Below are 24,704 nucleotides of genomic sequence, written 5' to 3' on the forward strand. Positions count from 1 at the left end.
TAAGTTGACAGCTATGATCATAAGGGGACCTCTGGGAAGAATTGCAGGGCTTTTTCCACACACCGATTCTAAGACTCGGGAACTGACCTTAGGCGGTCCTTACGTCCCTGACTGACCTTAGGATCTTGATTAGATGGTGACCAAGGAAAGAAATGGGATCCTCCTCACTGAGGGTCCTGGTTTCGTGCGGGCCCCAGAGGCGACCCTGCAGGGTTAAAATTGTTAGGGGCGTAGTTAGCCTCCCCCCCCCCCCTGCCCAGGGATCACGCCAGGCTGTTTTGGCCAATTGAGTAATGTGGCGTGATCCCTGGGCTCTGTATATGTGGTAGCGAGACGCAATTTGGGGCACTTGCTTTGCGCTGCTGGACACCCGCCCCCCTTTTTTTGTGATGGCAGCCTCCAAATCTTTGATATACTTTTATTTGTTGTTGTCTTAAAGGGCCACATCCACAGAAGTGTATGTACGTTTCTTTGGGAGCCCTGCACTCCCAATCGCAGAGTCATTATAGGGCTGTAGAATATGTTCATTTTTTCCTCAATCGCTCTGACTCCACATTTTCACTGTAGAAAGCCTAGGTTGTTTCAGATTTTACTCATTTCCATTTCTTTTGTTCTGAGGCATCAATTTGGCGGTGTTTCCCCCTCGATAAACACCTTTTGTGCTGCTGTGTTTGGCAGCCGCCATTTTGATTTTTTCCTCAGAATTGCAAGACACAGTGTTGTTCCTGGGCATTTGGGAAGACAATGGCAGTTCTCAATGGTGGCGGCCATCTTGTTCCCCTAAGATGTTCCCCTATTTTGTTGCTAAGCTGTGTTGCTCTGGCCTTGCTTTGGTTTGGGTCGCCTGTTTTGGAAGAGGGGCTGGGTAGGAATTTTTCCATTTGGCAGATTGGCTTTGGCCACTTGGTTTCCGCCCAGCTCCCCACCGCAATTGTCACAACTTATAAGGTTTGGCGGTTAGGCGTTGGCTTATTGGAATGTGTGGGAGCGGAGGTGCGGCCATCACCTGCCCCTCCTGGAAAAGGATATTCCGGTAAAGGAATCTGGGGGTTCTGGTTCTCGTCCGATGTCCACTTGAGGGGCTAGGGCCATGCCAGGACCACAGGAACCTTGGGGTGAGCTTCAGTCGGTCTTCATCGATGTTGCTACCTCGTTTGGTATTTACCCTTTCAGACTAGAGAGGCGGAGTCAGTTATAGTCTATAGCCAATGCCTAAACCAATACCGATCATCTTTGGCCAAAATTTGCCCAATAACTTAAACTAAAATTTGTGTCTGTATGAAGTTATTTACAAGGGGGGGGGGGGGCTCAAAGCACGAATGCATTAACTTGGCCTAGTTGTTACCACCTGAAATATACTCGGAGTCGAGAGTGGATTTCATGCTCTTTATTCAGCTCATAGTGGTGAGGAGGAATGGAAGTTCCCCCAGAATATCTGCTTTATATAACATTGTTTACACAATGGGCCCCACGTGATTGGCTAATTCCAGTATTCTCCTGTAGGCCAATCAGGTTGTGGATTCACTTCCACCTCAAGCTGGATTGGGTGGCTCCTGCGGACCAATCATACTGCTGAATTGTTCTAGGACCAATCAGACTGCTGCATTCTGAATCCTACTGTTCTAGGACCAATCAGACTGCTGCATTCTGAATCCTATTGTTCTAGGACCAATCAGACTGCTGCCTTTTGGATCCTATTCAACTCAGTACATAACAGCACCCAAGGAGAAGTGCTCTTTTTGGAGTGTCTTGTACTATTGCTTATAGAAGCAGCTGAAGGCTGGAACCAGAGGGGACTCCGAAAAGTCTGGTGCTAGGGTTGAAAAACAGCTGCATTGATTTGAATGGCATACAGCTACTATCTTCCCTCCTAGCTCCAGATGGAAAAGAAAGTATTACATACTTGCCCTGAAATTGTGTTACGTAAATACATAAAAAGCACAATCTGCTCTTGCAGGGCCAGGTGGGGGTCTTTTCTTCCCCCAAGAACTATAGCCTGGCCTAGACATGCAGAAAAACACTGGTAAAACCCAGAGGGGGTAAAGTGGACTGCAGCCGGGGACCGCGGTTTCGAATGCATTTGACATGTTTAAACCATCCTCTAAAAGTAAAACAGCAAACTCTAGCATACCAATAAGATCCATAACCCGTGTCAAGTTGTATTAATTTCCTTCGTGCAGAGAGTTTTTTTATTTAGGTTTTAAGGCAAGAAAGCATTTAAAATGGTGTGTCAAAAGTTGCAGAGTTCATTCTCAAAACTCTGGTGTAGTTTTTCATCCGTTGTATACATAGACCAGGCAGCAGAGGTTGGCTGCGAGGTGTGTCTTTTGAGCTGCGGACCACAAAAATAGCCGCAATGGGTAAAATTCTGTTCTTCAGTCTAAAATCTTACTAACGCCCCTGTTTTTAATTTTCTTGTGACTCAAATCATGTTGCTGGAGCAAGAGTCTTTCAAACTGAAATGGGAATCATGCTTTTGCACTTAAAGCTTGCTTATTTTAATATTTTTTTTCATTCAAACATTTGGAAAAATGGGCTATGAGTTAAAAAAAGGAATAACATGAATCTTTAGTTTATCGTGTCTGCATAAGATCAATGGGGTCGTATTCGGTAGTCTCGGAGACCGTAACTGAGCAAAAGTTGGTAAATGTTTTCATTCGCAAACTGTTTTGAATCAAACTGGTACACATAATTTGTCCCATGTATGCAGTTTTAAATATGACATTCAATATGTGTACAACCTTGTAATGTAATATTTCTGCAGCTAAATTTGGCTAATGATAACACAGAAGAGAAGAACGGAAAGGAAGGAAAAGCAACTCGTAATCTGGAGGTTAAAAAACTCTCTTGGTCCACCCACAGGAAGAAAGTACATCAGTACCTAGCTATATGTTTTACCTTAAATGAAGTTCTGCATCATTTAAGGCGATACATACGTCAAAACCCTGAACTACTTCCGGCCAGTGGGAGTTGCAGGCCTCTTCAGCTCTGTTCATTATAGTGAGACTCAGAATCAGGCTGGTGAGAGCAGAAACTCCAAACTCACCCTCAGAACAATTTGATCATGAGGAACATTTGGCTGTGTTTGATGGTCTTGGTCTTCTTGTACCAGCTCGTGATTTAAACACAAGCTATTTATTACCATTTTGCAGAGTAAGGTGCAGTATTGCAGGCAAAAGTCTACGACGAAACTCTTAATGTGGGATGCAATACATAAGTAGCAGTCAAGTACAACATTCCTTGTTTTCCTAGAGTGGACATGCAGGGGAATGTTTGGTCCAGCCAGTCGAAAACTTCCTGTTTCCTCCTGGCTGGGACATACTTCCTTTGCATGTGACTAGAGGTGGGTGTGACCTTACCTGTCCGGGTAACAAAAAGGACAAAAAGCACTCTCTCTCTCTCTTTTTTACTTCCTCCATCGTTGGAGCAGCTTTTTAGCTAGAGATGCTCTATTGGCTTCCGGCCAACAGAAGACACTGGGATTATCCCCATATAGGATAACTCCACATGTATATACTTTGTAACTAAGTCTGCCTTCAGGGATCACACTGTGCTCTGCCTGATGTATGTAAACTTTTTTAATTTACTTATGAATAAGACTGTGGTGTCTTTATTCTTTTAAGAGGGATATTAAGGGAACTTACCAGGAACCTAATAGTGAGAGGCTTACAGAAGCTTGCAACCAGCTATCTGCTGTGTGTTTAAAAGGGGGATGTGAAACTCTGCTAAGTAAAGGAACTTGCTAGTGCAACAATAAACAATATATCCATCGTCTCCTGCCTCCCTGAACATTCCCACACTTAACTGTGTATACTGCCTATTTCTAAAAGGAGGTGACCTTCTTTCTCTAGGCATTCTGCTTCCAAAACATCTCTCCTGGAAAGGCATCACCTTGGCAAAAGTTTGGTACCAAACCCACAGGCATGAGAGAATCAGCAGACTAGGGCTCTCCTGAACCCACCAATTCTCCCCAGCAGATGCCCCCAGTCAGGCCATTTCCCCCTGAGTTTGGAGCACAGCTGGGGGATGATATTAAATGGTGGAGTGAGCCTGCTAATTCTCCCAGGCAATGCCCCCAGCCATACAGTGTTGGGAGGGAGACCTAGGGTTGATCACCCAGATTTCTCTTGTGATGGGTAATTTCATTGTAAGGCACACCACAAAGATGTCATGGATTGCATTAGGATAGCCAACCTGGTACCCTCCAGATGTTTTGGATTCCCACCAGTCCTTAACAACATGGCCAATGGACAGCGATGAAGGGAGTTCATTTCTTCTATCACGAGATTATAGCAATGGAGAAGTTAGATAGGTTCGGAGGGTTGCTTCATGATTATTAAAAATTTCCATCACAGAGATTGACTTGGCATGTAGGGGAAAAAAACCATGTAACTTGAGATGTGTGAAGAGTGGCAAAAGCTGTAGCTTTTTGCTGCTGGCTCGGGGACCAGTCAGCTGTTACAGCTACCGGCTGCATGTTTGGAAACTCTGGCTCAGTCAGAAATGGCACTTGTACCATTCTCCCTAGCACACCTTACTTACATTATGTACAAAACTCTGTTCGTTCCTTCATGATAATTCATACTCCCTTTGGAAACTGTGTTGAAATTTCAGGACATGGGTTTTTGCAGGGAGAGTAAGAACATGAATGGCTCTAATGCAAACCTGGCATCCTCTCGTTTTATCCAAAGGGCTGCATCACAGATTCCCTACAGAAGCCATTCTAGTTGGGCAGCTAAATTTCAGAAGTCTAGCGTACTAGATGCATACATACATGGCCATTCTGTTATTAAAAACCAGCCAGCCAGCCAGCCACTAACTTTTCTTGAATCAAAACACACTGGATAAAAAGATGAGGTGCCTGTCATTTCACAGTCCTGGTGACAAAAAAGTTGTCTCCTGCAACTGCTAAAACACTTTCTCTGTGAGTTTCGGCTTCTACTTAAAGGTCATGTCCTATCACCAGTGATAACGTGAAGCAGCCAAGAAGCCTGGGTTTGAGAAGTCATACTTCTCTAGCTTGAATGGGAATGGGGGGGTATAGCCATTGGAAACAAGCCACCTCTATTCAAAACACAGGCCTCCCCCTCTCTTTTTCAGGTGGGTGAAGACAGCAAGGTCCTGTGTGGCTACTTTCTTTCAGCTGCCATTCATCCGAGGGACAGTGCCATGCCGCCATTAAGCCCAAACCATTACAAATACTAGTAGAAGTGAATTCAGTTGCAAGCAGATTTTTTTATGGCTAGTTACCAGACATTTGTCTACACCCACTGTGTCAACTTTGCCTGCATAAAGGTTTAGAAATCCATGTTTGTCAAGCCCTGAAACAGGAAAAAAAAATCCTCGCTTGTACAGCACCTCTCATGGCCATCTCGATGGAAAAAGTTTCAAGTAACAAGGCGGGTCTGAGACAGGTGGCGGCAGCGTGGCTTTGCTTATTGCGCTGGCTAGGAATTCGTCCTCTGAATGTTCTTCAAGACTTCAAGAGCTAGTTCGTAGCAAAACATATACTGCTCCTGGGCATGAAGAAGGAAACAGCCAGTTATATTCCTCATCACAGGATGAAAGACAGAGAAAACTTGCTAGGCTCGTGAATGTTCTGGCTCTGGGACAATCTGTGTCTCCCCCCTCTTTCCCAGAGCAGAAACATTTCATCGCTGAGTCTGCAAAGACTCAAGGAATGTGTTGCAGCAAAAACTTGGCATAACCTTGAGCCAAAGCCTATTTTCTTTTCTACCTGCATTACGCTCATAATTATAGTTCTCTTTGCAAAGCAATGGATTAGAAGCCACCTCTCCTAATGCAAGCAGATGAGAGAGAGACTATTCAGTGGGGACAATCGCTTGGCTAATACTTGCTGCTACAATACTATTTTGGTTTTAGGTTTTTCCTTCAAATCAGGAGTAGTTCCCCCTGAAGAAGTGTGGCAAACAGAGAGAGATGGGCAAGCTTGACGTTGCACTGAGTTACCTGGAAACAACAACCAGAAATAACAGGCTTCATTTCCTGAGCTAATCCAAGGCTCTAAATCAGGGTTTCCCAAACATAGGTCTCCAGATGTTTTGGGACTACAACTCCCACCATCCCTAGCTAGCAGGACCAGTGGTCAGGGATGGTGGCAACTGTAGTCCAAAAAACAGCTGGAGACCCATGTTTGGGAAACTCTCCTAAGATAAAGCAAGCAGGGCCTCCCCTCCCCTTTTGAACATTTGCTTTTGCTCTCTAAAAATTACTATACAGAGCCAGTTACGGGTTTTGAAAAATCCACTCACAAGTCCAATTCCAGTGGAATTGAAATCCTGCTCTCTTGGGAAATTAAAAATCCATGCACATGCATAATTGCAACATCATTTATTTGGCTTTTCAGAGGATTTGCAATGTTTGGGTCAGGATCCAAGTGGTCACATAAGCATGAGAGCATGCACAGCTGAGGGGCCAGAAGACACACCTTTTTCAAACTTTATAAAACGACCCAAATACGGAAAGGTTCAACGCACCATCAAATGTAATTTTTAAAGGAAAAATTTTGTTCTCTGGGTTTTCTGTAGTGGACTCTAAAATGATAGAAATGCATCTCCCTGCTAATAAGATGCAGTTAATCTCCCAAAGGGGGAAGCACTGGGGTTTCAATAGTGTCTAAAAACTGAAGAATTCCTGCTACTCCTTCCACAGAGGAAGCCACCCTTGTTTTGCAGGTTTCAGGAGAGAACAATGTATGATACTAAAACAGGCTCCTTGGCTCAGCCTGGATAACCCCCAGCACAAATGAAGCCTAGTTTCTGAACCACAATTAATTGCTAAGGCCTCTTCACAATGGGAAGCAAAAGTAGGCAGCTCCTGCTCCCAGGCTTTGAGAGATGCTCGTTGTTCTTGCACAAGTAAACCACTTAACTCCGTGCAGTTTGTGCAAGGAGACAACTGAGCTCAATCTCCTTACCTTGGTTTGAATCATGCCACAGCGCTGTTGCCGCAAATCCGTTACTATCTGCTTGATGTCAAACTGCGGGAATAAAGAAGGCCGACTTATTTGCCACCCTTGGGGAGCAGCAGGAGAGGGCAGCCGGGGCTCACGCCAAACTTCTGACAATAATGGGGCAGCCCCCGCAAGAACCTTTCTGAGGCAGCTCAGTATTCTTATCCCTGCATTTTAGCTAGGAAGAAGCTAATGCTGAGATAATCATTTGGCTTCCTGATGCCACCTGGAGAGTTCATGGCAAATGGCGAGGTTCCTTGGAGGTTTTTAAACAGAGGTTGGATGGCTATCTGTCATGGATCCTTTAGCTGAGATTTCTGCATTGCAGGGGGCTGGACTAGAGGACTCTCGGTGTCAGGAACGTGCCCTCCCCCCAGCTCAGCAGAAGAGACAGCCTCGGAAATTGAGCTGAGTGAAGAAGAGACTGACTGTAGATGAGAACTGTCTGTCTGATTTTAGCGAGAGCAGCCTGCGGCCCCTTCTCTCCAAGGAAGAAGCAGTTAGCTCCCAAGGGGAGGAAGAGTTGGAAGTCAGTCAAGGCGTTGCCAGGCAACCAGCAGATAAGCCAGTGTCGGAGGCTGAGTCTTCTGAGGAGAGGTAGCCCAGCCCTGTAGTCTTAAAATGAGGAGTTTAGAAGAGTTCGGAGAGCCACGGAAGGGAAGGAGACGAAAGGCGGGATTTTGGCGTTCTTCTTGTTGGGGGAGGAACGATGAGTCAGACTGAGCAAATAAGATTAATGAGAGCAGGCAGAACGCCATGCTCTGAATGTGTTTTTCTTTTAAATAAACTTGTATAAAACGGACGGAGAGTCTTCCGCTGCTTATCAGGCTGCTCACCTGACAGAGATCATTACTGTACACTAGGAGTCCCTTCCAACTTTACAATTCTGTGATTCTACAAAACCATGAGTCCACAGTTGGGTCTCTTGATTCCGAGATCACCACAACTCTCACCAACCTACTCAGCCTTTCCCCTCGCCTTTATGTTCTCACTGCCTGCGCACATAGCGAGCATCCCAACACAGCATTACCTGCTAAGGATGGAACGAGGATTTTAGTGAACTTACAGGCATATCTTTTTCGATGTAGCTCAACAGAATATCCACACAAAGCAGCACTCCGCTCCTTCCAATCCCGGCACTGCAGTGAGCGATGATGGGGCCTGACTGGTGGATTTTTCTCATGTATCGGACAAATTTGACAAGATCTTTTGATGACGTGGGAGTTCCGTGGTCTGGCCAGGATGTAAACTGGAGGTGATGCACGGACCGCTTCTCTAGTGTCTGCAGCAGAAGGAGTCAAAGAACTAGCCGTTAGGCAATTAGTCATGGGAAGATTCCCCTCTTCTCAAATCAGAATTCAGGAAACCAAGCAATTCAGTCGAAATCTGAAGTCTGCATCCACTGACACTACAAACAACACAAAACGCCCATTCAAGCCCTGCTTTTAACAGTCTCTTATTGATACTTTTAATACAGTGGTACCTCGGGTTACATACGCTTCAGGTTACAGACTCTGCTAACCCAGAAATAGTGCTTCAGGTTAAGAACTTTGCTTCAGGATAAGAAAAGAATATCATGCTCTGGCGGTGCAGCGGCAGTGGGAGGCCCCATTAGCTAAAGTGGTGCTTCAGGCTAAGAACAGTTTCAGGTTAAGAACGGACCTCCAGAATGAATTAAGTACTTAGCCCGAGGTACCACTGTATTCTGTTTTTAATTTTTGTAAACCTCTTAAAAGTTTTATTACAATCAGTGCTTTTTTTCTGGGGGTACGCATACCTCTAAACATTTTGTGAATCTTTGTAGTTTTGTACATTTACTGTATTTATTTTTTCCTGATATGAACTATAAAATGGTGATTTTCTTGAGTCAAAATGAGAGTACCCCTAAACATTTTTTTAAGGAAAAAAGGCACTGATTGCAATTAATTTGTTAAATAAAATAAATGTTGTCCCCACCCCACCCCCCAGCTGTCAACCACTGTCTTGGCCTCTTCCCTTTCCACCTACGAGGCAGCTGTGAAGGGACATGATTGCTAGATGCCTCTCTGAGAGGTCTTATATTCCAGCATCTTGAACATTGAAACAGCATTGTAACAGCCAAGGTCACAGGCAACAGGGAAACATACTTAGTCCAACGCTTTACAAAGCAGGAAACAACTTCCAAAATGCACATTTTCCAAAATGCTTCCTCCAAAAGGGGAGGATTGAATGCCTTGCCCTGTGCAAGACTGGAAACAATATTATCAGGCAGGCAGGCTAGAGAATTGTGCTGATTTGGCATCACTGGACAGAACAGAGGAAAAATTGGGCGAAGAAACTCAGCTTAATCACTATTCTAATGATGCACATAGCTCAACCATCACTTTCCTCGTGCAAACAAAAGAGAAGAAAAATTCAGCAAACAAATATAACTTAATCACGGCCTAGGACCCTCGTACCTACGGGACCGCCTCTCCTGATATGCCCCACGGAGGACCTTATATAGCAACACCCTAGAGGTCCCAGGCCCCAAGGAAGTTAGATTAGCCTCAACCAGAGCCAGGGCCTTCTCAACACTGGCTCCGACCTGGTGGAATGCTCTGTCTCATGAGACCAGGGCCCTGCGGGATCTGATCTCTTTCCGCAGGGCCTGTAAGACAGAGTTGTTCCACCTGGCCTTTGGCTTAGAATCAGTTTGATTCCCTCCCCGTCTTTCTTTTTCCTTTCTCCTCCTATGAAGAGATTGCAGCCTAATGTTTTAATGTTGTATCTTAATCTTTTAAATTGTATTTTAATCAACTTGTTTTTATTATTGGTTGTTAGCCGCCCTGAGCCCGGTCTTGGCTGGGGAGGGCAGGGTATAAATAAAAAATTATTATTATTATTATTAATCACTATTCTCATTATGTGCATAGGTCAAGCTTGGCATCTGTGACAAGTCTCTTTCTTGTGCAAACCTGGGCGCCATACCTGTTTCTTTGTAACTTCTATCACTCTAATGATGAAGCAGTCTAGGATCTGGTAGTTACTCATTCGCAGCTGAAACTGACGCAGATCCATTAGAGTGTCCTGGGGGGGCTCAGGCCAGTAGCGGTGGCATTTGGATGTTCCTCGCTCCGTTTCTCTTGTTATCATGGCAATGACATTGGATTGGTTTTCCCAAACCATTTGCCAGAAGTCGTTCATGGTGGAAGGCAGAGGCCCCTGGGTGGAGATGTAGAAGAACTCTTCATTGCCCACTGGCATGCGGATGTAGCTGGCATTGATGTAGCCTTCGGCCTCTCCGAGGGGAACCCGCGTTTTGTCATCTAGAAAGGAATACAGATGAGCCCTTCCAGGCCTCTAAGCCTTCTCTACAGTCTGCAGACTACACCATGAAATATTTGTTAGAATTCCTGCTCCGTGATTGCAGTCATGGGATTGTTGTCTATCACATGACGGTATATGTTTTGACTCCACAGAGTGGGAAGTGACAGAGACAGGATGTTTGTGTTACTGTGTTCCGTGAAGTGGGACTATTGTCCTTTGTTCTTTTTCTCTTTGCTGTCTGATGCTAGAGAGAGAGGGAGCCATGTTGCAGTGCTCCGTTTGTGTTTATATGTAAATAAAGTCGATTAGCCAAAATGCTGAGTTGCTGAGGTCTGTCACACATGATGCGCAAGCTCTGCGGATCCCTAAGTGTGCCGGTGTCTGTTGGCATTGGTCGCTGTGATGTTCCGGCTGAAGAAAGCTTTTGAAGCTCCCTAATGATTGACCAGGAGGGAGAGAACGTGCCAGTCGGGCATGTATCTCTACCAGGGTCCTACTCAAGTGTAGGCTGAGCTCCTGACAATATCGACATGGGGTGCTTTCTAACAAAATATCCCACGTATGTATCTATTTGTTTACAGCTTGCCCGTGTGGTGCTGTTTTTATCTGTTTCATTGGTCTCGATAGTTGCCTTGGAAGTAGCAATACTGAAGGGGCAGAGTACACCTTTTCTAAACAAACAAACAAAGAGGAACCACAGCAAATAGTGTCCCAATTCCCCTCCAAGACGGAGTATATCATGGCCGAATACAAAACACAGCTGGGAGGTCTAGGAAAATCAACAAGGAGACCCGCTACCTATAGTTTCTTGGTGCAGGTCACCCACCAGATTGACTGAAGGCATTTCAGTTTCAAACCATGCTGGAGCCAGACTGGTTTGGGTCCAGAAAATCAGCACCATCCAGGATGAGAGCCTGGAGCAAGAGCTGCAAGTTGGTAGGCTGTAACTCTCTAGTTGTGTGGCTGGGGATGTACAGTGGTGCCCCGCAAGACGAATGCCTCGCAAGACGGAAAACCTGCTAGACGAAAGGGTTTTCCGTTTTGGAGGTGCTTCGCAAAATGAATTTCCTATGGGCTTGCTTTGCAAGACAAAAATGTCTTGTGAGTTCCTGTGGGTTTTTTCCCCTCCCCCCCCTTTTCTAAGCCGCTAAGCCACTTATCAGCTGATCCGCTAAGCCGCTAAGCCGCTAATCAGCTGATCCGCTAAGCCGCTAAGCCGCTTATCAGCTGATCCGCTAAGCCGCTTATCAGCTGATCCGCTAAGCCCCTAAGACGCTCATAGCGCTAATCCGCTAAGCGGCTTGCTTCGCAAGACGAAAAAACCACAAGATCAAGAGACTTGCGGAACGGATTCTTTTCGTCTTGCGAGGCACCACTGTACACCGATTAAATCCCTTAGGGACCAGGTTCAGAACAAGTCTAGCCTGCTGAGTACTACTGAGTTACAGCCACACACACAAAACCACCCAAAGCAAGTAAATATATAATATACACATGAGCTGTAAATTGTGTGTGAGCTATAGAGCGGGTTTCTCATATCAGAATGAAATCGAATTATTGTAATTGTCCAGTGGAAAATCTTAAGGCCTAGGTCCAAGATTTAAAATCACAGGTAAAAGTTCTAACCAACCCACCACACTCTCTAATCAACTGAGCTGGCATTGAGCAAATTACATGTTTGTCTTCATTCATGCATTTCCCTCGCATTCTCCCTAAACCGCCACAGAGACAATTCCTTACATGGGAGGATATCTCGGTATCTGTTCTTTTCCCGGTTTTCTGCTGCTGCAGCAACCTGGCAGTCATCGGTTGGCTTCATGTGCTCTAAGCTCTAAAAGAAAGGTAAAATTCAACATCCTTCATTTGCAGAGACTTGAGTAGGAGTATATATGTGGGGGGTTTATGTATGTGCATTCAGTGAATCCATTTTCCCTCTCTCTTTTTTGTAAGAGATAATCCATCTGATTCATAGCTAGCACTCGAGTCTAAAGGTAAAGGGACCCCTGACAATTAAGTCCAGTCACGAACGACTCTGGGGTTGTGGCGCTCATCTCGCTTTACAGGCCAAGGGAGCCGGCGTTTGTCCGCTTCCACAGACAGTTTTTCCGGGTCATGTGGCTAGCATGACGAAGCCGCTTCTGGAGAAACCAGAGCAGCGCACACAGAAACGCCATTTACCTTTCCACCGGAGTGGTACCTATTTATCTACTTGCACTGTGTGCTTTTGAACTACTAGGTTGGCAGGGGCTGGGACAGAGCAATGGGAGCTCACCCCGTTGCGGGGATTTGAATCGCCGACGTTTCGATTGGCAAGCCCAAGCAGCACAGTGGTTTAACTCACAGTGCCACCCATGTCCCTAGCATTCATGTCTACAAAACCTTAAATGTTATTAGAATTGTCATGGTATTTCTAAGCATCTAAACTGGAGTTTTCTGTACTTTCTTCCAGAAACAGAACACATTTTTCTCTCAATATTTCAGAGATACAGTGGTGCCCCGCAAGACGAACGCCTCGCAATACGGAAAACCCGCTAGACGAAAGGGTTTTCCGTTTTGGAGGCGCTTCGCTAAACGAATTTCTCTATGGGGTTGCTTCGCAAGACGAAAAAATCTTGCGAGTTCCCGCGGTTTTTTTTCGCTTTTCCTCCCCCTTTCCTAAGCCGCTAAGCCACTTATCAGCTGTTCCGCTGATAAGCCGCTTAACAGCTGATCGCTAAAAGCCGCTAGACCGCTAACAGCGCTAATCCGCTAAGCTGTCAATGGGCTTGCTTCGCAAGACGAAGAAACCGCTAGACGAAGAGAATCGCGGAACGGATTCTTTTCGTCTTGCGAGGCACCACTGTACTTTAAATCAGTACACACTTACCGGGAAGCAACCCCTATCGAATTCATGAGCAGACACGGGTACGGACTGCACCGTAACAATCCTGGTACAATTGTCTCAGAATGGAGGAAAATAATTCTGCTTATTGCTGCTGAAATAGCAACACTCAGGTAGAGCACTCACCACATATTCCTTCAGAATCTCTTCCTGTTCAATCTGCTTTTGAAACTTCTGGATTAGATTTTCAGTATTACAGTTTGAACCGCTTTTCCTTTGCGATATCTGTGACATTTCAGCCAACTCTTCATCACTGACAAGTGTCGCCCCTATCGGATCGATATAAAAGGAATCGTTTGCTTTTGGTTGGAGAGGTCTGGCGGACAGGACTCTCCACAGAAAGGTGGAGGCCCTATGGTACAAGGTCTCAAAGACTGCTATCCTGACCTCCTCATGGGACATAAGAAGGGGGAAGAAGATACTCCAGTCATGATGGGCAACTCTGCCATCATGGGAGCATTACCTGAGATCAGGTATTTGCTACAAGTTATTTTCTGTTGATGCTACTACACAGTAAATTCAAATGTCACAGAGATAAATAACTATACAACTTTGTACAGTGGTACCTTGGTTTTCGAACAGAACGCGGCTTCCAATTGGCTGCGGGAGCGTCCTGCAGCCAATGAGAAGCTGTGGAAGCCACGCTGGACGTTCGGCTTTCGAAAAATCATTTGAAAACCGGAACACTCACTTCCAGGTTTCGATCGTTCAGGAGCCAAGGCGTTCGGCTTCCAAGGTACAGCGGTAGAGGGAAGTTTTAATGTTTGGCTTTATTATGCTTTTATATTTGTTGGAAGCTGCCCAGAGTGGCTGGGGCAACCAGTGTACTACTACTACTACTACTAATAATAATAATGTCGTTGCTTCAATGAGACCAAAAGGTAAATGAGATTTATACCAGCTGATGCAGATATCTATGTAGGTACCTCTGGGCAGCGTAGACAGTCTCTTGGCTACGTCTTCATCTTCACTCACGTAACCCTCTGATTCTGTTGTTTCCATTTTCTGTGTTTCAAGCTTGTTTTTCTGCAGGCTGTAGAACGACGTTATTCACTTAACATTCTATACTGGAAATGGCAGAAACCGCTACCACGCGGAAGTGCTAAAGTTAAACAACCTCAAAGCCCCTGTCTCTCTGTTTTTCTTTCTCTTTGCTGATTACTGCACAGAAATGCGGAGTCCCCTGTTGCAAGGTAAACCTTTACCCCAACTTCTTTTGCACCAGGGGGGTGCTACATGTTAGACTAAACTCCCGCTCAGTGGTTTATGAAGCAGTTTCTTTTAAAGAACAAGGCACAACTTGAGCGTCTTTGCTGCTCAGATCTGTGAGTTAAAATGGTGTGGAAGCTTTCATTCGACTCAGATCAGGCTGTTAAAATTATTTATTTGGTACTCCATAGGGTCTCTTAGACTTCTCCTTTTTTTGGCCATGATTAATTCCTGCCCAACATGCCTCTGGTCCCAGGTCCAGGACCTTCTGGTACTTCAAGTCCCAACATATCAGAGCGAAGTGACATTCTTTTCCGCTGTTCCAAGTCTACATCATATCATTAATTAGTGGCCACTAGCCTAATGGTAAATATAAAACGAACACGTGACTTTTGTGTAAGTTTTCTGTCAGCCATCGAGGTATTTTTCCTATCAGATGATGGGAAAGAACTCTCATCATTCTCCAGATGTTCAGCCTGGGGAGCCTTAATTTAAATCCCAGCTACTAAAAGTAAAACACAAATTTTTAATAATAATACTCAGCACTTACATATTGATTCTGAGGATTCACAAAGTTGGAAGGCAACCCAGGGCTCATCTAATCCAACTCCTGCAATGCAGGAATCACAACTAAAGCTTTGCTCAGGAGTCACCAATGTTTTTGGGCCAGTGGGCACAAGTGGAATTTTGAGAAGTACTGTAGGCACCAGTCACAAAATGGCAGCTCTTGGGGCCTGACAAAACACAAAACGAGATAGTACAGACAGATCCCCGTCTGCGTTGCCTTCCGAGGCATCTCGTGCCTGTGTGAAATTGTGTATAATTGAAACCCATTGAAAAAGCCTGCAAACACCCCATTCTTTCCTGCCCTGCCCCAGGTTATGTCCTTTTAGTGATGTTTCAGTGACGCCTTTGTGACGTTTCTGGGTCACTTCTAGGTTCAGTGCGATGTGATGTGCATATACACAGCTGCACACCTACTGAATGCACATTAATTGGGGGTGGGGGCGCTACCTGTACTGTGATGGTTAAATTTTCCCCTAATGTGTTTCCCAACTAACGACCTGTTTAATTTCTGCCTACCACACAGCTCCTAAAGGCACAGGAACCTTGTTTTCCTCAATAGCTAAAGGTAAAGGGACCCCTGACCATTAGGTCCAGTCGTGGCCGACTCTGGGGTTGTGGCGCTCATCTCGCTTTATTGGCCGAGGGAGCCGGCATACAGTTTCCGGGTCATGTGGCCAGCATGACTAAGCCGCTTCTGGCGAACCAGAGCAATGCACGGAAACGCTGTTTACTTTCCCGCCAGAGCGGTACCTATTTATCTACTTGCACTTTGACGTGCTTTCGAACTGCTAGGTTGTCAGGAGCAGGGACTGAGCAACAGGAGCTCACCCCGTCACGGAGATTCGAACCGCCGACCTTCTGATCAGCAAACCCTAGGCTCTGTGGTTTAACCCACAGCGCCACCCGCGTCCCTCAATACCAACCCTAAACCAATGCCTAGGCTGCCATCCTTTACACACTTACCTGGGAGCAAGCCCCATTAAACACAGAGGCTTCCTTCTGAGTAGCCATGTATACCATTGTATTGCAGGTTAAGAATATGGGGAATTCTCCATGAATGCCTGGTCTTGATTTCACGCACTGCATGAGAATTTCCTAAACCTCTTTCCAAACATTTGGCTTCTGGCGGAGAGGGGAGGGGGGTTCTTTTAACATCCACCCACGTTTACTGTGTAGTAGAACTTACAGAAAATAACTCCTTGGGAGTATCTGATCAAACCCAATGAAATATGCATCCTAGTTGCCGGAAAACAGGGCAAACTACAGAGATCCCTTGGAGAAAAATAAGAAGTGATACTGTAAAAATGCACTGAAGGGGAGGGGAAAACAACAGCTCTTTCATACCCCAGGGTTTACTGTTGCTGGTGTCCAACAACTCATTTGTCCATCAGAGCTCCGACTTCACTCATTGGCTAAAAATAGAGACAGCGGGAGAAGCCAGGCTGTCTCAATGAGCAGAAATTGCTTACGATTGTGCCTGGTATCAGTCTCTGGCAATGCCCTCTTCCAGAAAAGAGCCCTTAGCACTTGGCATGGAAACACCTGGTAGTGGCGACCAGGGTAAAAAACGTGGCCTTCTCCCAGACAGATAGGCTGCACCCCTCTGTCTGGGGAAGCTAACTCTCACAGGAAGGGTGCTGTCTAAAACATCTTCAGGGGAGCACCCAGAAAGATGTCTCTGTAAGATAGAACAACACAAACTGAAAAGTGTGGAAAGAGGTCAAAAGGCAGGAAAAAAAGGAGGATAGTGCTGCAGAGGTGCTTTTGGGGCGGTGCTTGTGTGTCCTGTCAAAAGGCTTAAATAATTGCTTAAATAATAAAAGGTAAAGGACCCCTGGATGGCTAAGTCCAGTCAAAGGCGACTATGGGGTTGCGGCGCTCATCTCGCTTTCAGGTCGAGGGAGCCGGCGTTTGTCCACAGACAGCTTTCCGGGTCATGTGGCCAGCAGGACTAATCCGCTTCTGGCGCAACGGAACACCGTGACGGAAACCAGAGCGCACGGAAGCGCCGTTTACCTTCCCGCCGCAGCGGTACCTACCATATTTTTCACTCTATAACACGCACCCGACCATAACACGCACGTAGTTTTTAGAGGAGGAAAATCCGTAGGCATGCCACCCGTAGGCATTCCCTCCATAACACGCACAGACATTTCCCCTTACTTTTTAGGAGGAAAAAAGTGAGTGTTATGGTGCAAAAAATACGGTATTTATCTACTTGCACTGGCGTGCTTTTGAACTGCTAGGTTGGCAGGAGCTGGGACAGAGCAACGGGAGCTCACCCCGTCGCACAGATTCGAACCACTGACCTTCTGATCAGCAAGCCCAAGAGGCTCAGTGGTTTAGACCACAGCGCCACCTGCTCCTCGCTTAAATAATATGATGGAGCTGGCAGAGAATATACCTGTATTTTATGTGTGGTGATGGATTCAGGTGTGCAAGAACCATACCTGCCTGAAATAACCTCCGATTTCCCAGGTTCATCCTTTCTTTTGAGAGGAGGGCTGCACTTAACATCTGTAGCCTAAGAAGAACAACGGCAAACTTGGTGAGTGATCTGAAACAAGGGCAATTGGAAATGCTGTTAAGAGATACAGAAGACCATAGAAGCATGGTGAGCTCTGGAGAGCTACTCAGAATATCTTCCCATTGAACCCAGGCTGAGGATGAAGGAAAGATTTTTGGATGTCTTCTTGAATGCAGTATTGGCTCCTCTGTGCCTACAAATAGCAAAAGCCACATTTTCTCTGTCCTGGGGACTCTGTACCTAGCTGATCGCTCAACTATATCTCAGCATATGGAGACTTGCCTTAACCTTTGTAAAGTGAACCAGCCACTATTATATTATATGTCACTGTTTTACATGCTGATTGCATACCCTCCAGCACTTCTCCGATGAAAATAGGGGTGTCCTATATAATAATAATAATAATAAAAATAAATAAATAAATAAATAAATAAATAAATAAATAAATAAATAAATAATAATACCTTGCCCTTCCGACTGGATTGCCCCAGCCATTCTGGGTGGCTTCCAACACATATAAAAACACAATAAAACATTTAAAAAAACCTTCCCTATACAGGGCTGACTTTAGATGTCTTCTAAAGGTTGTATAGTTACTTATCTCCTTGGCTCAGGGGTCGCATAACTCCACACCCTGCAACATTTCTCTGATGAAAATCAGGATGTCTTAAGGAAGACCGGGACATTCCAGGATCAAATCAGAAACCGAGATGGCTTCTGTAAATCCAGGACTGTCCCTGAAAAATAGGGACAGCTGGAGGCTTTGTGATTGTGATTCTCCAACTCTGAAAAATGTTTTAATATTCATTTTCTCCCTATACTTTTTTATGCTGTGAACCATCCTGGGCTCCTTTTCAAGAGGAAGGAAAGGATATAAAATTGATTTTAAAAAGCCCTTAAGCTGGGATAAATAGAAAGCAACAAAACAGGAAAGAACAGGAAAGAACATTACCTGAATAACATATCCAGCGACTGCTGGATAATATGGTGCTATAGTCTTGTATAGAATCTTCATTTTAATTCCACTTCCAGCTAGCTACAGAAAAGCAGTGCCTCAACAGCACTAAATTACTCTAGCATGCAGGCAATCATAAATTACCTTTGGCTGCAATCCTATGCACGCTTACTTGGGAGTAATTTCTATTTAACATACGGGAACTTATAAGCAGACATGCAAAGGACTGTGCTTCTAGAAACCAGCAGATTGCAGTTTCATTTCTAACAACGGGTACATTTCTGTTTGCTGTTTAAAACAAAAGCATTTATATTTTTTACATTTTATAAACAGGCTAAGAAGTACAGTTTAAGTTACACACAAACATTTAAGAAAGCAAACATGGCACTTATTCTAAAGCACACGCACCCTGCTTCCTTTTTTGCTTTTCTTTTTGTGGAAAAAGTTCCATGGCCGCAGCATTTCTGGAAATGTTATCTCTGGGCTACATGCAGCATGTTATCACCACCACTGAGGCAAAGAGCAAGAGATGGGCCTGTTTCATTTCACCAAACTGTATTGAAGAAACAACAGACAAGTTAGTAATTCGCTGGAAAAGAAGTTGCAGCCATTCCTCACCTTGCTACACATTTAACTGGATTCTTCCTGGTCTTAGAAAGTGATCCTTTCTTGTGCTCCTAGGATTCCCAAGTAACCGCGTTCATCCAGGCATACGAATCCATACTGAGCAAAAAATTAAAAAATGAATTTCTGTGGGAGGCCCTTAGGTCCTGTATTTTAACAGAGCAGAAACTGTATAAGCGAGGCTTCCCTGGCTACCTCAAGACAAAAGCCACAACTGGGGACACAGGTGGCGCTGTGGTCTAAACCACTGAGCCTCCTGGGCTTGCTGATCAGAAAATCGGTGGTTCGAATCCCCGCGACAGGGTAAGCTCCCAGTCCCCTGTCCCAGCTCCTGCCAACCTAGCAGTTCGAAAGCACACCAGTGCAAGTAGATGAATAGGTATTGCCGCAGTGGGAAGGTAAATGGTGTTTCCGTGTGCTCTGGTTTCTGTCACAGTGTTCCGTTGCACCAGAAGCAGTTTAGTCCTGCTGGCTATACGACTTGGAAAGCTGTCTGTGGACAAACGTCGGCTCCCTCGGCCTGAAAGTGAGATGAGTGCTGCAAAGACTCTCCTCCCTGAAAGAGAGGGGAGTGGTTGTGGGCGGGAGCCCGAACACCGCTCCTAGCGGGGGCGTTGCCCCCTGCCTCCAGCTCACCTGGCTGGCGCTCACGCCCCCTGGTGGCCGTCCAACCAGGTGCCATGGGGGGCGTGTCCAGCAGCCTTTATGCTGCAGTGCCAGCCTCTCCCCGGCCTCATTTCTCTTCGTCGTCCTGTGCGAGTCACCCACCCTCCACTCCCTTTGAGTTAGGGCTTAGGTCATTGGCCTTGCTATGGACCTTAGGTTGGTCGCCCCGGTTGTCCAGGGGGCCTGGTAGGAGTTTTTCCATTTGGCATTAGGCTTTTTGGTTTTTTTGCCTACCTCATAGCAATCGTCACAACTTTTTGTGGTATTGGTGGGTAGGTTAGGCATTGGAATAATGTGTTGCGGTGTGTCGAAGGGCTAGGTGTGGCCATCGCCTATGCCTTCAATTTTTGGGTATTCCGTTAAAGGAATCCGGCGGTCGTGTACTCTGTCCGATGCCTGCTTGGCGGGAGGCCATGGCACGACCCTCGTTGACATCAGGGGTGAGCCTATAGTTGGATTAGCATCAACAGGTGATGAACCCCTGGTGAATAAACCCACTTGTTTCGCGATCCAATGCTTAAGCCAATACCTTTTCATTGCTGTAATCAATAAAGTTGTGGCCTTTTCTAGCCCATTAACCTTATATCACGTGTCCCTGTGTCTTCATTTTACTTCGCGGGGGTCATGTCCTCGAACCACAACCCTGTAGTCGCCTTTGATTGGACTTAGCCATCCAAGGGCCCTTTACCTTTTTTTTTTAACCTTAGAAGCCACAATGGAAAGAAAAAGCAGCATCTCATGTAGTCCAGATGAAAAATTTGTCCCTCTAGAACAGGCTTTCCCTAACTTGGGTCTCTAGCTAGTGTTGGACTACAATTCCCATCATCCCTAGCTAGCAGGACCAGTGGTCAGGGATGATGGGAATTGTAGTCCAAAACAACAACAACAACAAAAAACACAGCTGGAGACCCAAGTTTGGGACACCCTGCTTTAGAACATGCAGGGCTCACTTGCTAAGGCACTAGTGTAGCAACGGTTTAAAACAGGCAACATGCACTCCTGGGTATTCTAACTTCCAGTTATGAAAGCACGCCTTCCCAACGCGATCTTTAGAGAAAAAAAGGCACAACCTCATATAGAAGGCAGTCTGTACAGTCCTCCTTCAGTTCAGAGGGATGTTAACTCAGGAAAGCCTCATGATCAGCCGTGGATGTAGTCTGGTATGCACCCGACAGATGGCCCAGATGCTCCACCTCTTCACAACATCCTCCGCAACTGCTTCCCAACTGTCACAGTTCCGGTGTGGAACCTTCTGCCTAGGACTCTGTGATGTCACACAAACTCAGACTGCTCATCTCTCTCTCTCTGGGGACAAGCACAAGCTACACGCAGCTCACAGCCTGGCGTGTTCTATTATAATAATAAGCAATACTCCACATGGGATCTGTTCCTGTCAAACAGGGCAATCTTCACAGCACTGAAGATACCACGTTAACCAGAGAAATATAGGCTTAACATCAATGTTAGAAACTGAGACAGGAAGCTAGGAGCTAAATGGCACCTTAAAACCTAGCTTATGGGTGCAACAGGGCACTTTTTAATATATATATAATAAGAAAACAAAGCTGAAAACGAACAAACCAGCTAAAATATTATGTTCGCCTTTCACGTGGTCTAGTCCTTCCCCTGCCGACCCACCCCTAATATTCTTAAGACCATCTCTTCTCTACTCTTCAGAGAGTACCGTATTTTTCGCTTCATAAGATGCACTTTTTTCCTCCTAAAAAGTAAGGGGAAATGTCAGATCGTGCTATTTTATTTTTTTTTAGAAAGAGGAAAGGGGTGTTGAAACAAAACCACTGATCAGCTGATCAGCAAGCGATCGGGAGGGGAGATAAGGGACTCTAGCGATAAAGGAGGCTGCCTGAGAGGGGGGAGGTAAAGACAGCGAACTTGCAAGAAGAAGAGACAGGAAGATTAAAGCAATGAGGAGAGAAATTAGAAGAAAAAGAGGAGCAAAAAACTGCTCCAGCTAAGGAAAAGACACTAAGGCAAAGGAGAAAGGGGTGTTGAAACAAAGCCGCTGAGCAGCTAATCGGCAAGCGATCGGGAGGGATAAGGGACTCTAGATATAAAGGAGGCTGCCTGGGGGGGGGAGGTAAAAGCACATGGATCCTCAGGATTTTTGCACTGGTTCACCCTAAATTCTCCATCAGATCACATAGCATGTCCATGGCTACAGCCTGCACCAAGAAAAAACACACATCCACTGTTTCGTGGGGCCGCAATGGTGCAAAAACGTGGTTACAAAGCACGGATCCACATGGATCCTCAGGATTTTTGCATTGGGCTACCCCAAACTCACCGTCAAATCACATGTCTGTGGCCACAGAATGAACCACAAAAATCATACATCCACTGTTTCGTTCAGAATATTTTTTTTCTTGTTTTCCTCCTTTAAAAACTAGGTGCGTCTTATGGTCAGGTGCATCTTATGGAGCGAAAAGTAGGGTAGCTATAATTGGGGAGGCAGAAAAAAAGTCCTCCTCTCCTTCCACTTTACAGTTTTAATCTGAAATCTTAGGCACAGTACCGCACTCAGAGCTCAGAAACTGCTTGTGCTGATGAAATTCCCTGTCACAAAACGCGCCTAGAACAATGGGGATTTCGAACACTGCTTAACATTATGAAGGGCAAAATAAGCCCAAAGGAAAGAAGCACAGGCACTTTAATTCCAAATGGCATAATAAAATATATCTCAAACTAGCTGTGATTTCTAAATGCTGTATGCAACAGCATCAAGTTAGTAGGCCTGGGCCTGTCTGTTCAGTCCCCCAGTTCTTTAAAAATTCTGGGGCAGGATGTCCTATATGTTATGTACTGAAGTTCTCACCCTGGGCCAGCAGGGGGATACTGTAGATAGTTCAGGTCCACATATGCAAATAAGGGATTGAAAGTGACGTTCAGTGATTGGATAGTTACAGAAAGTTGTTACTGTTGCGTTCTAGTGGAGCTCTATATAAGCAGGCTGGCTGAACCCTTCAGTTCAGTTCTGTTCTGGACTGTGATTAAACAAGAGCTGTTTGAAGAATTGCTGTGTCGTCTGATATGTTCATCCACAACTTAACACTATAATTGCAGCTTCATTCACAGTCCTAGTGGCAGTGCACTATTACCCAATGCTTCTCAACTGGCTGTGTTCTGGCAGCTCCATTAAAAAGGACAAATGCTGTGCTATAATACTTAATTTTCCTAAGTGCTGTGGCTTTATCAGGTATCTCAGAAGTCCTATATGTTTATCAATGGGGACCCAGAAACCACTGAGCCTTGGGCTTGCCGATCGGAAGGTCAGTGGTTTGAATCCCTGCGACGGAGTGAACTCCATTTGCTCGGTCCCAGCTCCTGCCCACCTAGCAGTTCGAAAGCACGTCAAAGTGCAAGTAGATAAATAGGTACCGCTCCGGTGGGAACGTAAATGGTGTTTCCGTGTGCTGCTTTGGTTTTGCCAGAAGCGGTTTAGTCATGCTGGCCACATGACCCAGAAACACTGTCTGCAGACAAACATTGGCTCCCTCGGCCAGTAAAGCAAGATGAGCACCGCAACCCCAGAGTCGTTCACGACTTGACTTAACTGTCAGGGGTCCTTTACCTTTACCTTACAGTCTAGCTATACAGTGGTACCTCAGGTTAAGTACTTAATTCATTCCGGAGGTCCGTACTTAACCTGAAACTGTTCTTCACCTGAAGCACCACTTTAGCTAATGGGGCTTCCTGCTGCCGCCGTGCTGCCGGAGCACGATTTCTGTTCTCATCCTGAAGCTAAGTTCTTAACCTGAAGCACTATTTCTGGGTTAGCGGAGTCTGTAACCTTAAGCGTGTAACCTCAAGCCTATGTAACCTGAAGTACCACTGTAATGACTCCAATGTTTAATGTGGATTATATAAGTTTGTCTGCTTCATTCAGACACCCCCGATCACAGAATCATAGAGTTGGAAGGGACTCTGAGCACCATCTATTCCAGGCATCCCCAAACTCAGCCCTGCAATTGTTTTGTGACTACAATTCCCATCATCCCTGACCACTGGTCTTGTTAGCTAGGGATGAAGGGAGTTGTAGTCCAAAAACATCTGGAGGGCCAAATTTGGGGATGCCTGATCTACTCCGACCCCCTGCAATGCGGGAATATGCAGCTATTCCCAGAAGTGAAAGACTTCTGGGAAAGGATTTATAATGAATTGAAAAAAATGTTGAAATATACATTTATAAAGAAACCAGAGGCCTTTCTTGGAATAACAGGTTTGGAATTGCCCAAGAAAGATGTTAAACTATTTTTGTATGCCACAACTGCTGCTCATATTTTGTTAGCTAAAAAGTGGAAAACCCAAGAATTACCAACAATAGAAGAATGGCAGATGAAGATGATGGATTTTTCGGAGCTAGCCGACCTAACCGGAAGAGTCCAGAAGGTGGAGGAGTATCAGGAAGAGTGGATTAAATTTTATGATTACTTAGTTAAATATGTTAAGTCAAATTAACTGAAAACAGCTTGCAGATACTTAATTGGCTTAGGATTTTATTTATGTGATGAATTAATATGTTTAATTTCATAGTGTGAAGATCTAAGAATGTTAATGTTTAAGTTAAATTTTATAAGAACTGTGATTTGGAAAACCGTTAAAAGGATATGCAATGAAATTCAACCAAGGGGAAGTGAGGAAGTCACTTAACAATGTTAATAATTTTCAATAAGGCTATGATTTATGTTTGTTTGTCTTATGTGCTTGTTTATTGTGAAAACCAATAATTTTTTTTTTTTGGGGGGGGGGGGAGGAATATACAGCTATTCCCAAACCTGCAACCTTGGTGTTAACAGCACCACACTTTAACCAGTTGAGTTATCCAGTTGGTAGACCTGCTCTTGACAAGAGATACACAAATCTCTATCATTTGGAGTAGCGGAACGGGTTGGTTCCAAACTACGTTAGATTAACTGAATCCCTACTGAAATGAATGCGACAAGTTAGCGATGATGTACCTCTCATTAATTTCAATAGGATCCAAATGTAAGATGTT

General features: G+C 45.2%; 1 protein-coding gene across 6 annotated transcripts; it reads right to left on the reverse strand.

Moving 5' to 3' along the window:
- Nucleotides 1-5,215: 5,215 nt before the first annotated feature.
- On the reverse strand, nt 5,216-20,937 carry PTPN20 (protein tyrosine phosphatase non-receptor type 20). 6 transcript variants are annotated; one of them, XM_081864384.1, is made up of 10 exons: nt 20,761-20,936; nt 18,809-18,953; nt 17,369-17,442; nt 14,069-14,175; nt 13,269-13,411; nt 12,002-12,092; nt 9,923-10,260; nt 8,040-8,255; nt 6,938-7,000; nt 5,216-5,516 (listed from the first exon to the last, which is right to left on the reverse strand). In XM_081864384.1, exons 2-10 carry the CDS (start codon nt 18,860-18,862, stop codon nt 5,448-5,450), a joined length of 1,155 nt encoding a protein of 384 aa, XP_081720510.1. In that variant the 5' UTR covers nt 18,863-18,953; nt 20,761-20,936; the 3' UTR covers nt 5,216-5,447. The 6 variants fall into 6 exon arrangements, with proteins under 6 accessions (XP_081720510.1, XP_081720512.1, XP_081720513.1 ...); XM_081864386.1 differs by lacking the exon at nt 18,809-18,953 and adding an exon at nt 19,019-19,123; XM_081864385.1 differs by lacking the exon at nt 5,216-5,516 and adding an exon at nt 5,773-5,860 and having other exon boundaries at nt 20,761-20,937.
- Nucleotides 20,938-24,704: the final 3,767 nt, after the last annotated feature.

The sequence above is a fragment of the Podarcis erhardii genome (genome assembly GCF_964252035.2).
Source record: "Podarcis erhardii genome assembly, chromosome: 5".
Lineage (NCBI taxonomy): Eukaryota > Metazoa > Chordata > Lepidosauria > Squamata > Lacertidae > Podarcis > Podarcis erhardii.

What these genes read in the sequence shown, in the direction of transcription:
- PTPN20 (XM_081864384.1), bottom strand. Translation starts at nt 18,862, where the DNA reads ATGCTGCGGCCATGGAACTTTTTCCACAAAAAGAAAAGCAAAAAAGGA. An exon ending in ACTGTCTACGCTGCCCAGAG is followed by an intron (nt 13,412 to 14,068) that starts GTACCTACATAG and finishes TCGATCCGATAG; the next exon opens with GGGCGACACTTGTCAGTGAT. An exon ending in ACATCGAAAAAGATATGCCT is followed by an intron (nt 7,001 to 8,039) that starts GTAAGTTCACTA and finishes TTATTCCCGCAG; the next exon opens with TTTGACATCAAGCAGATAGT.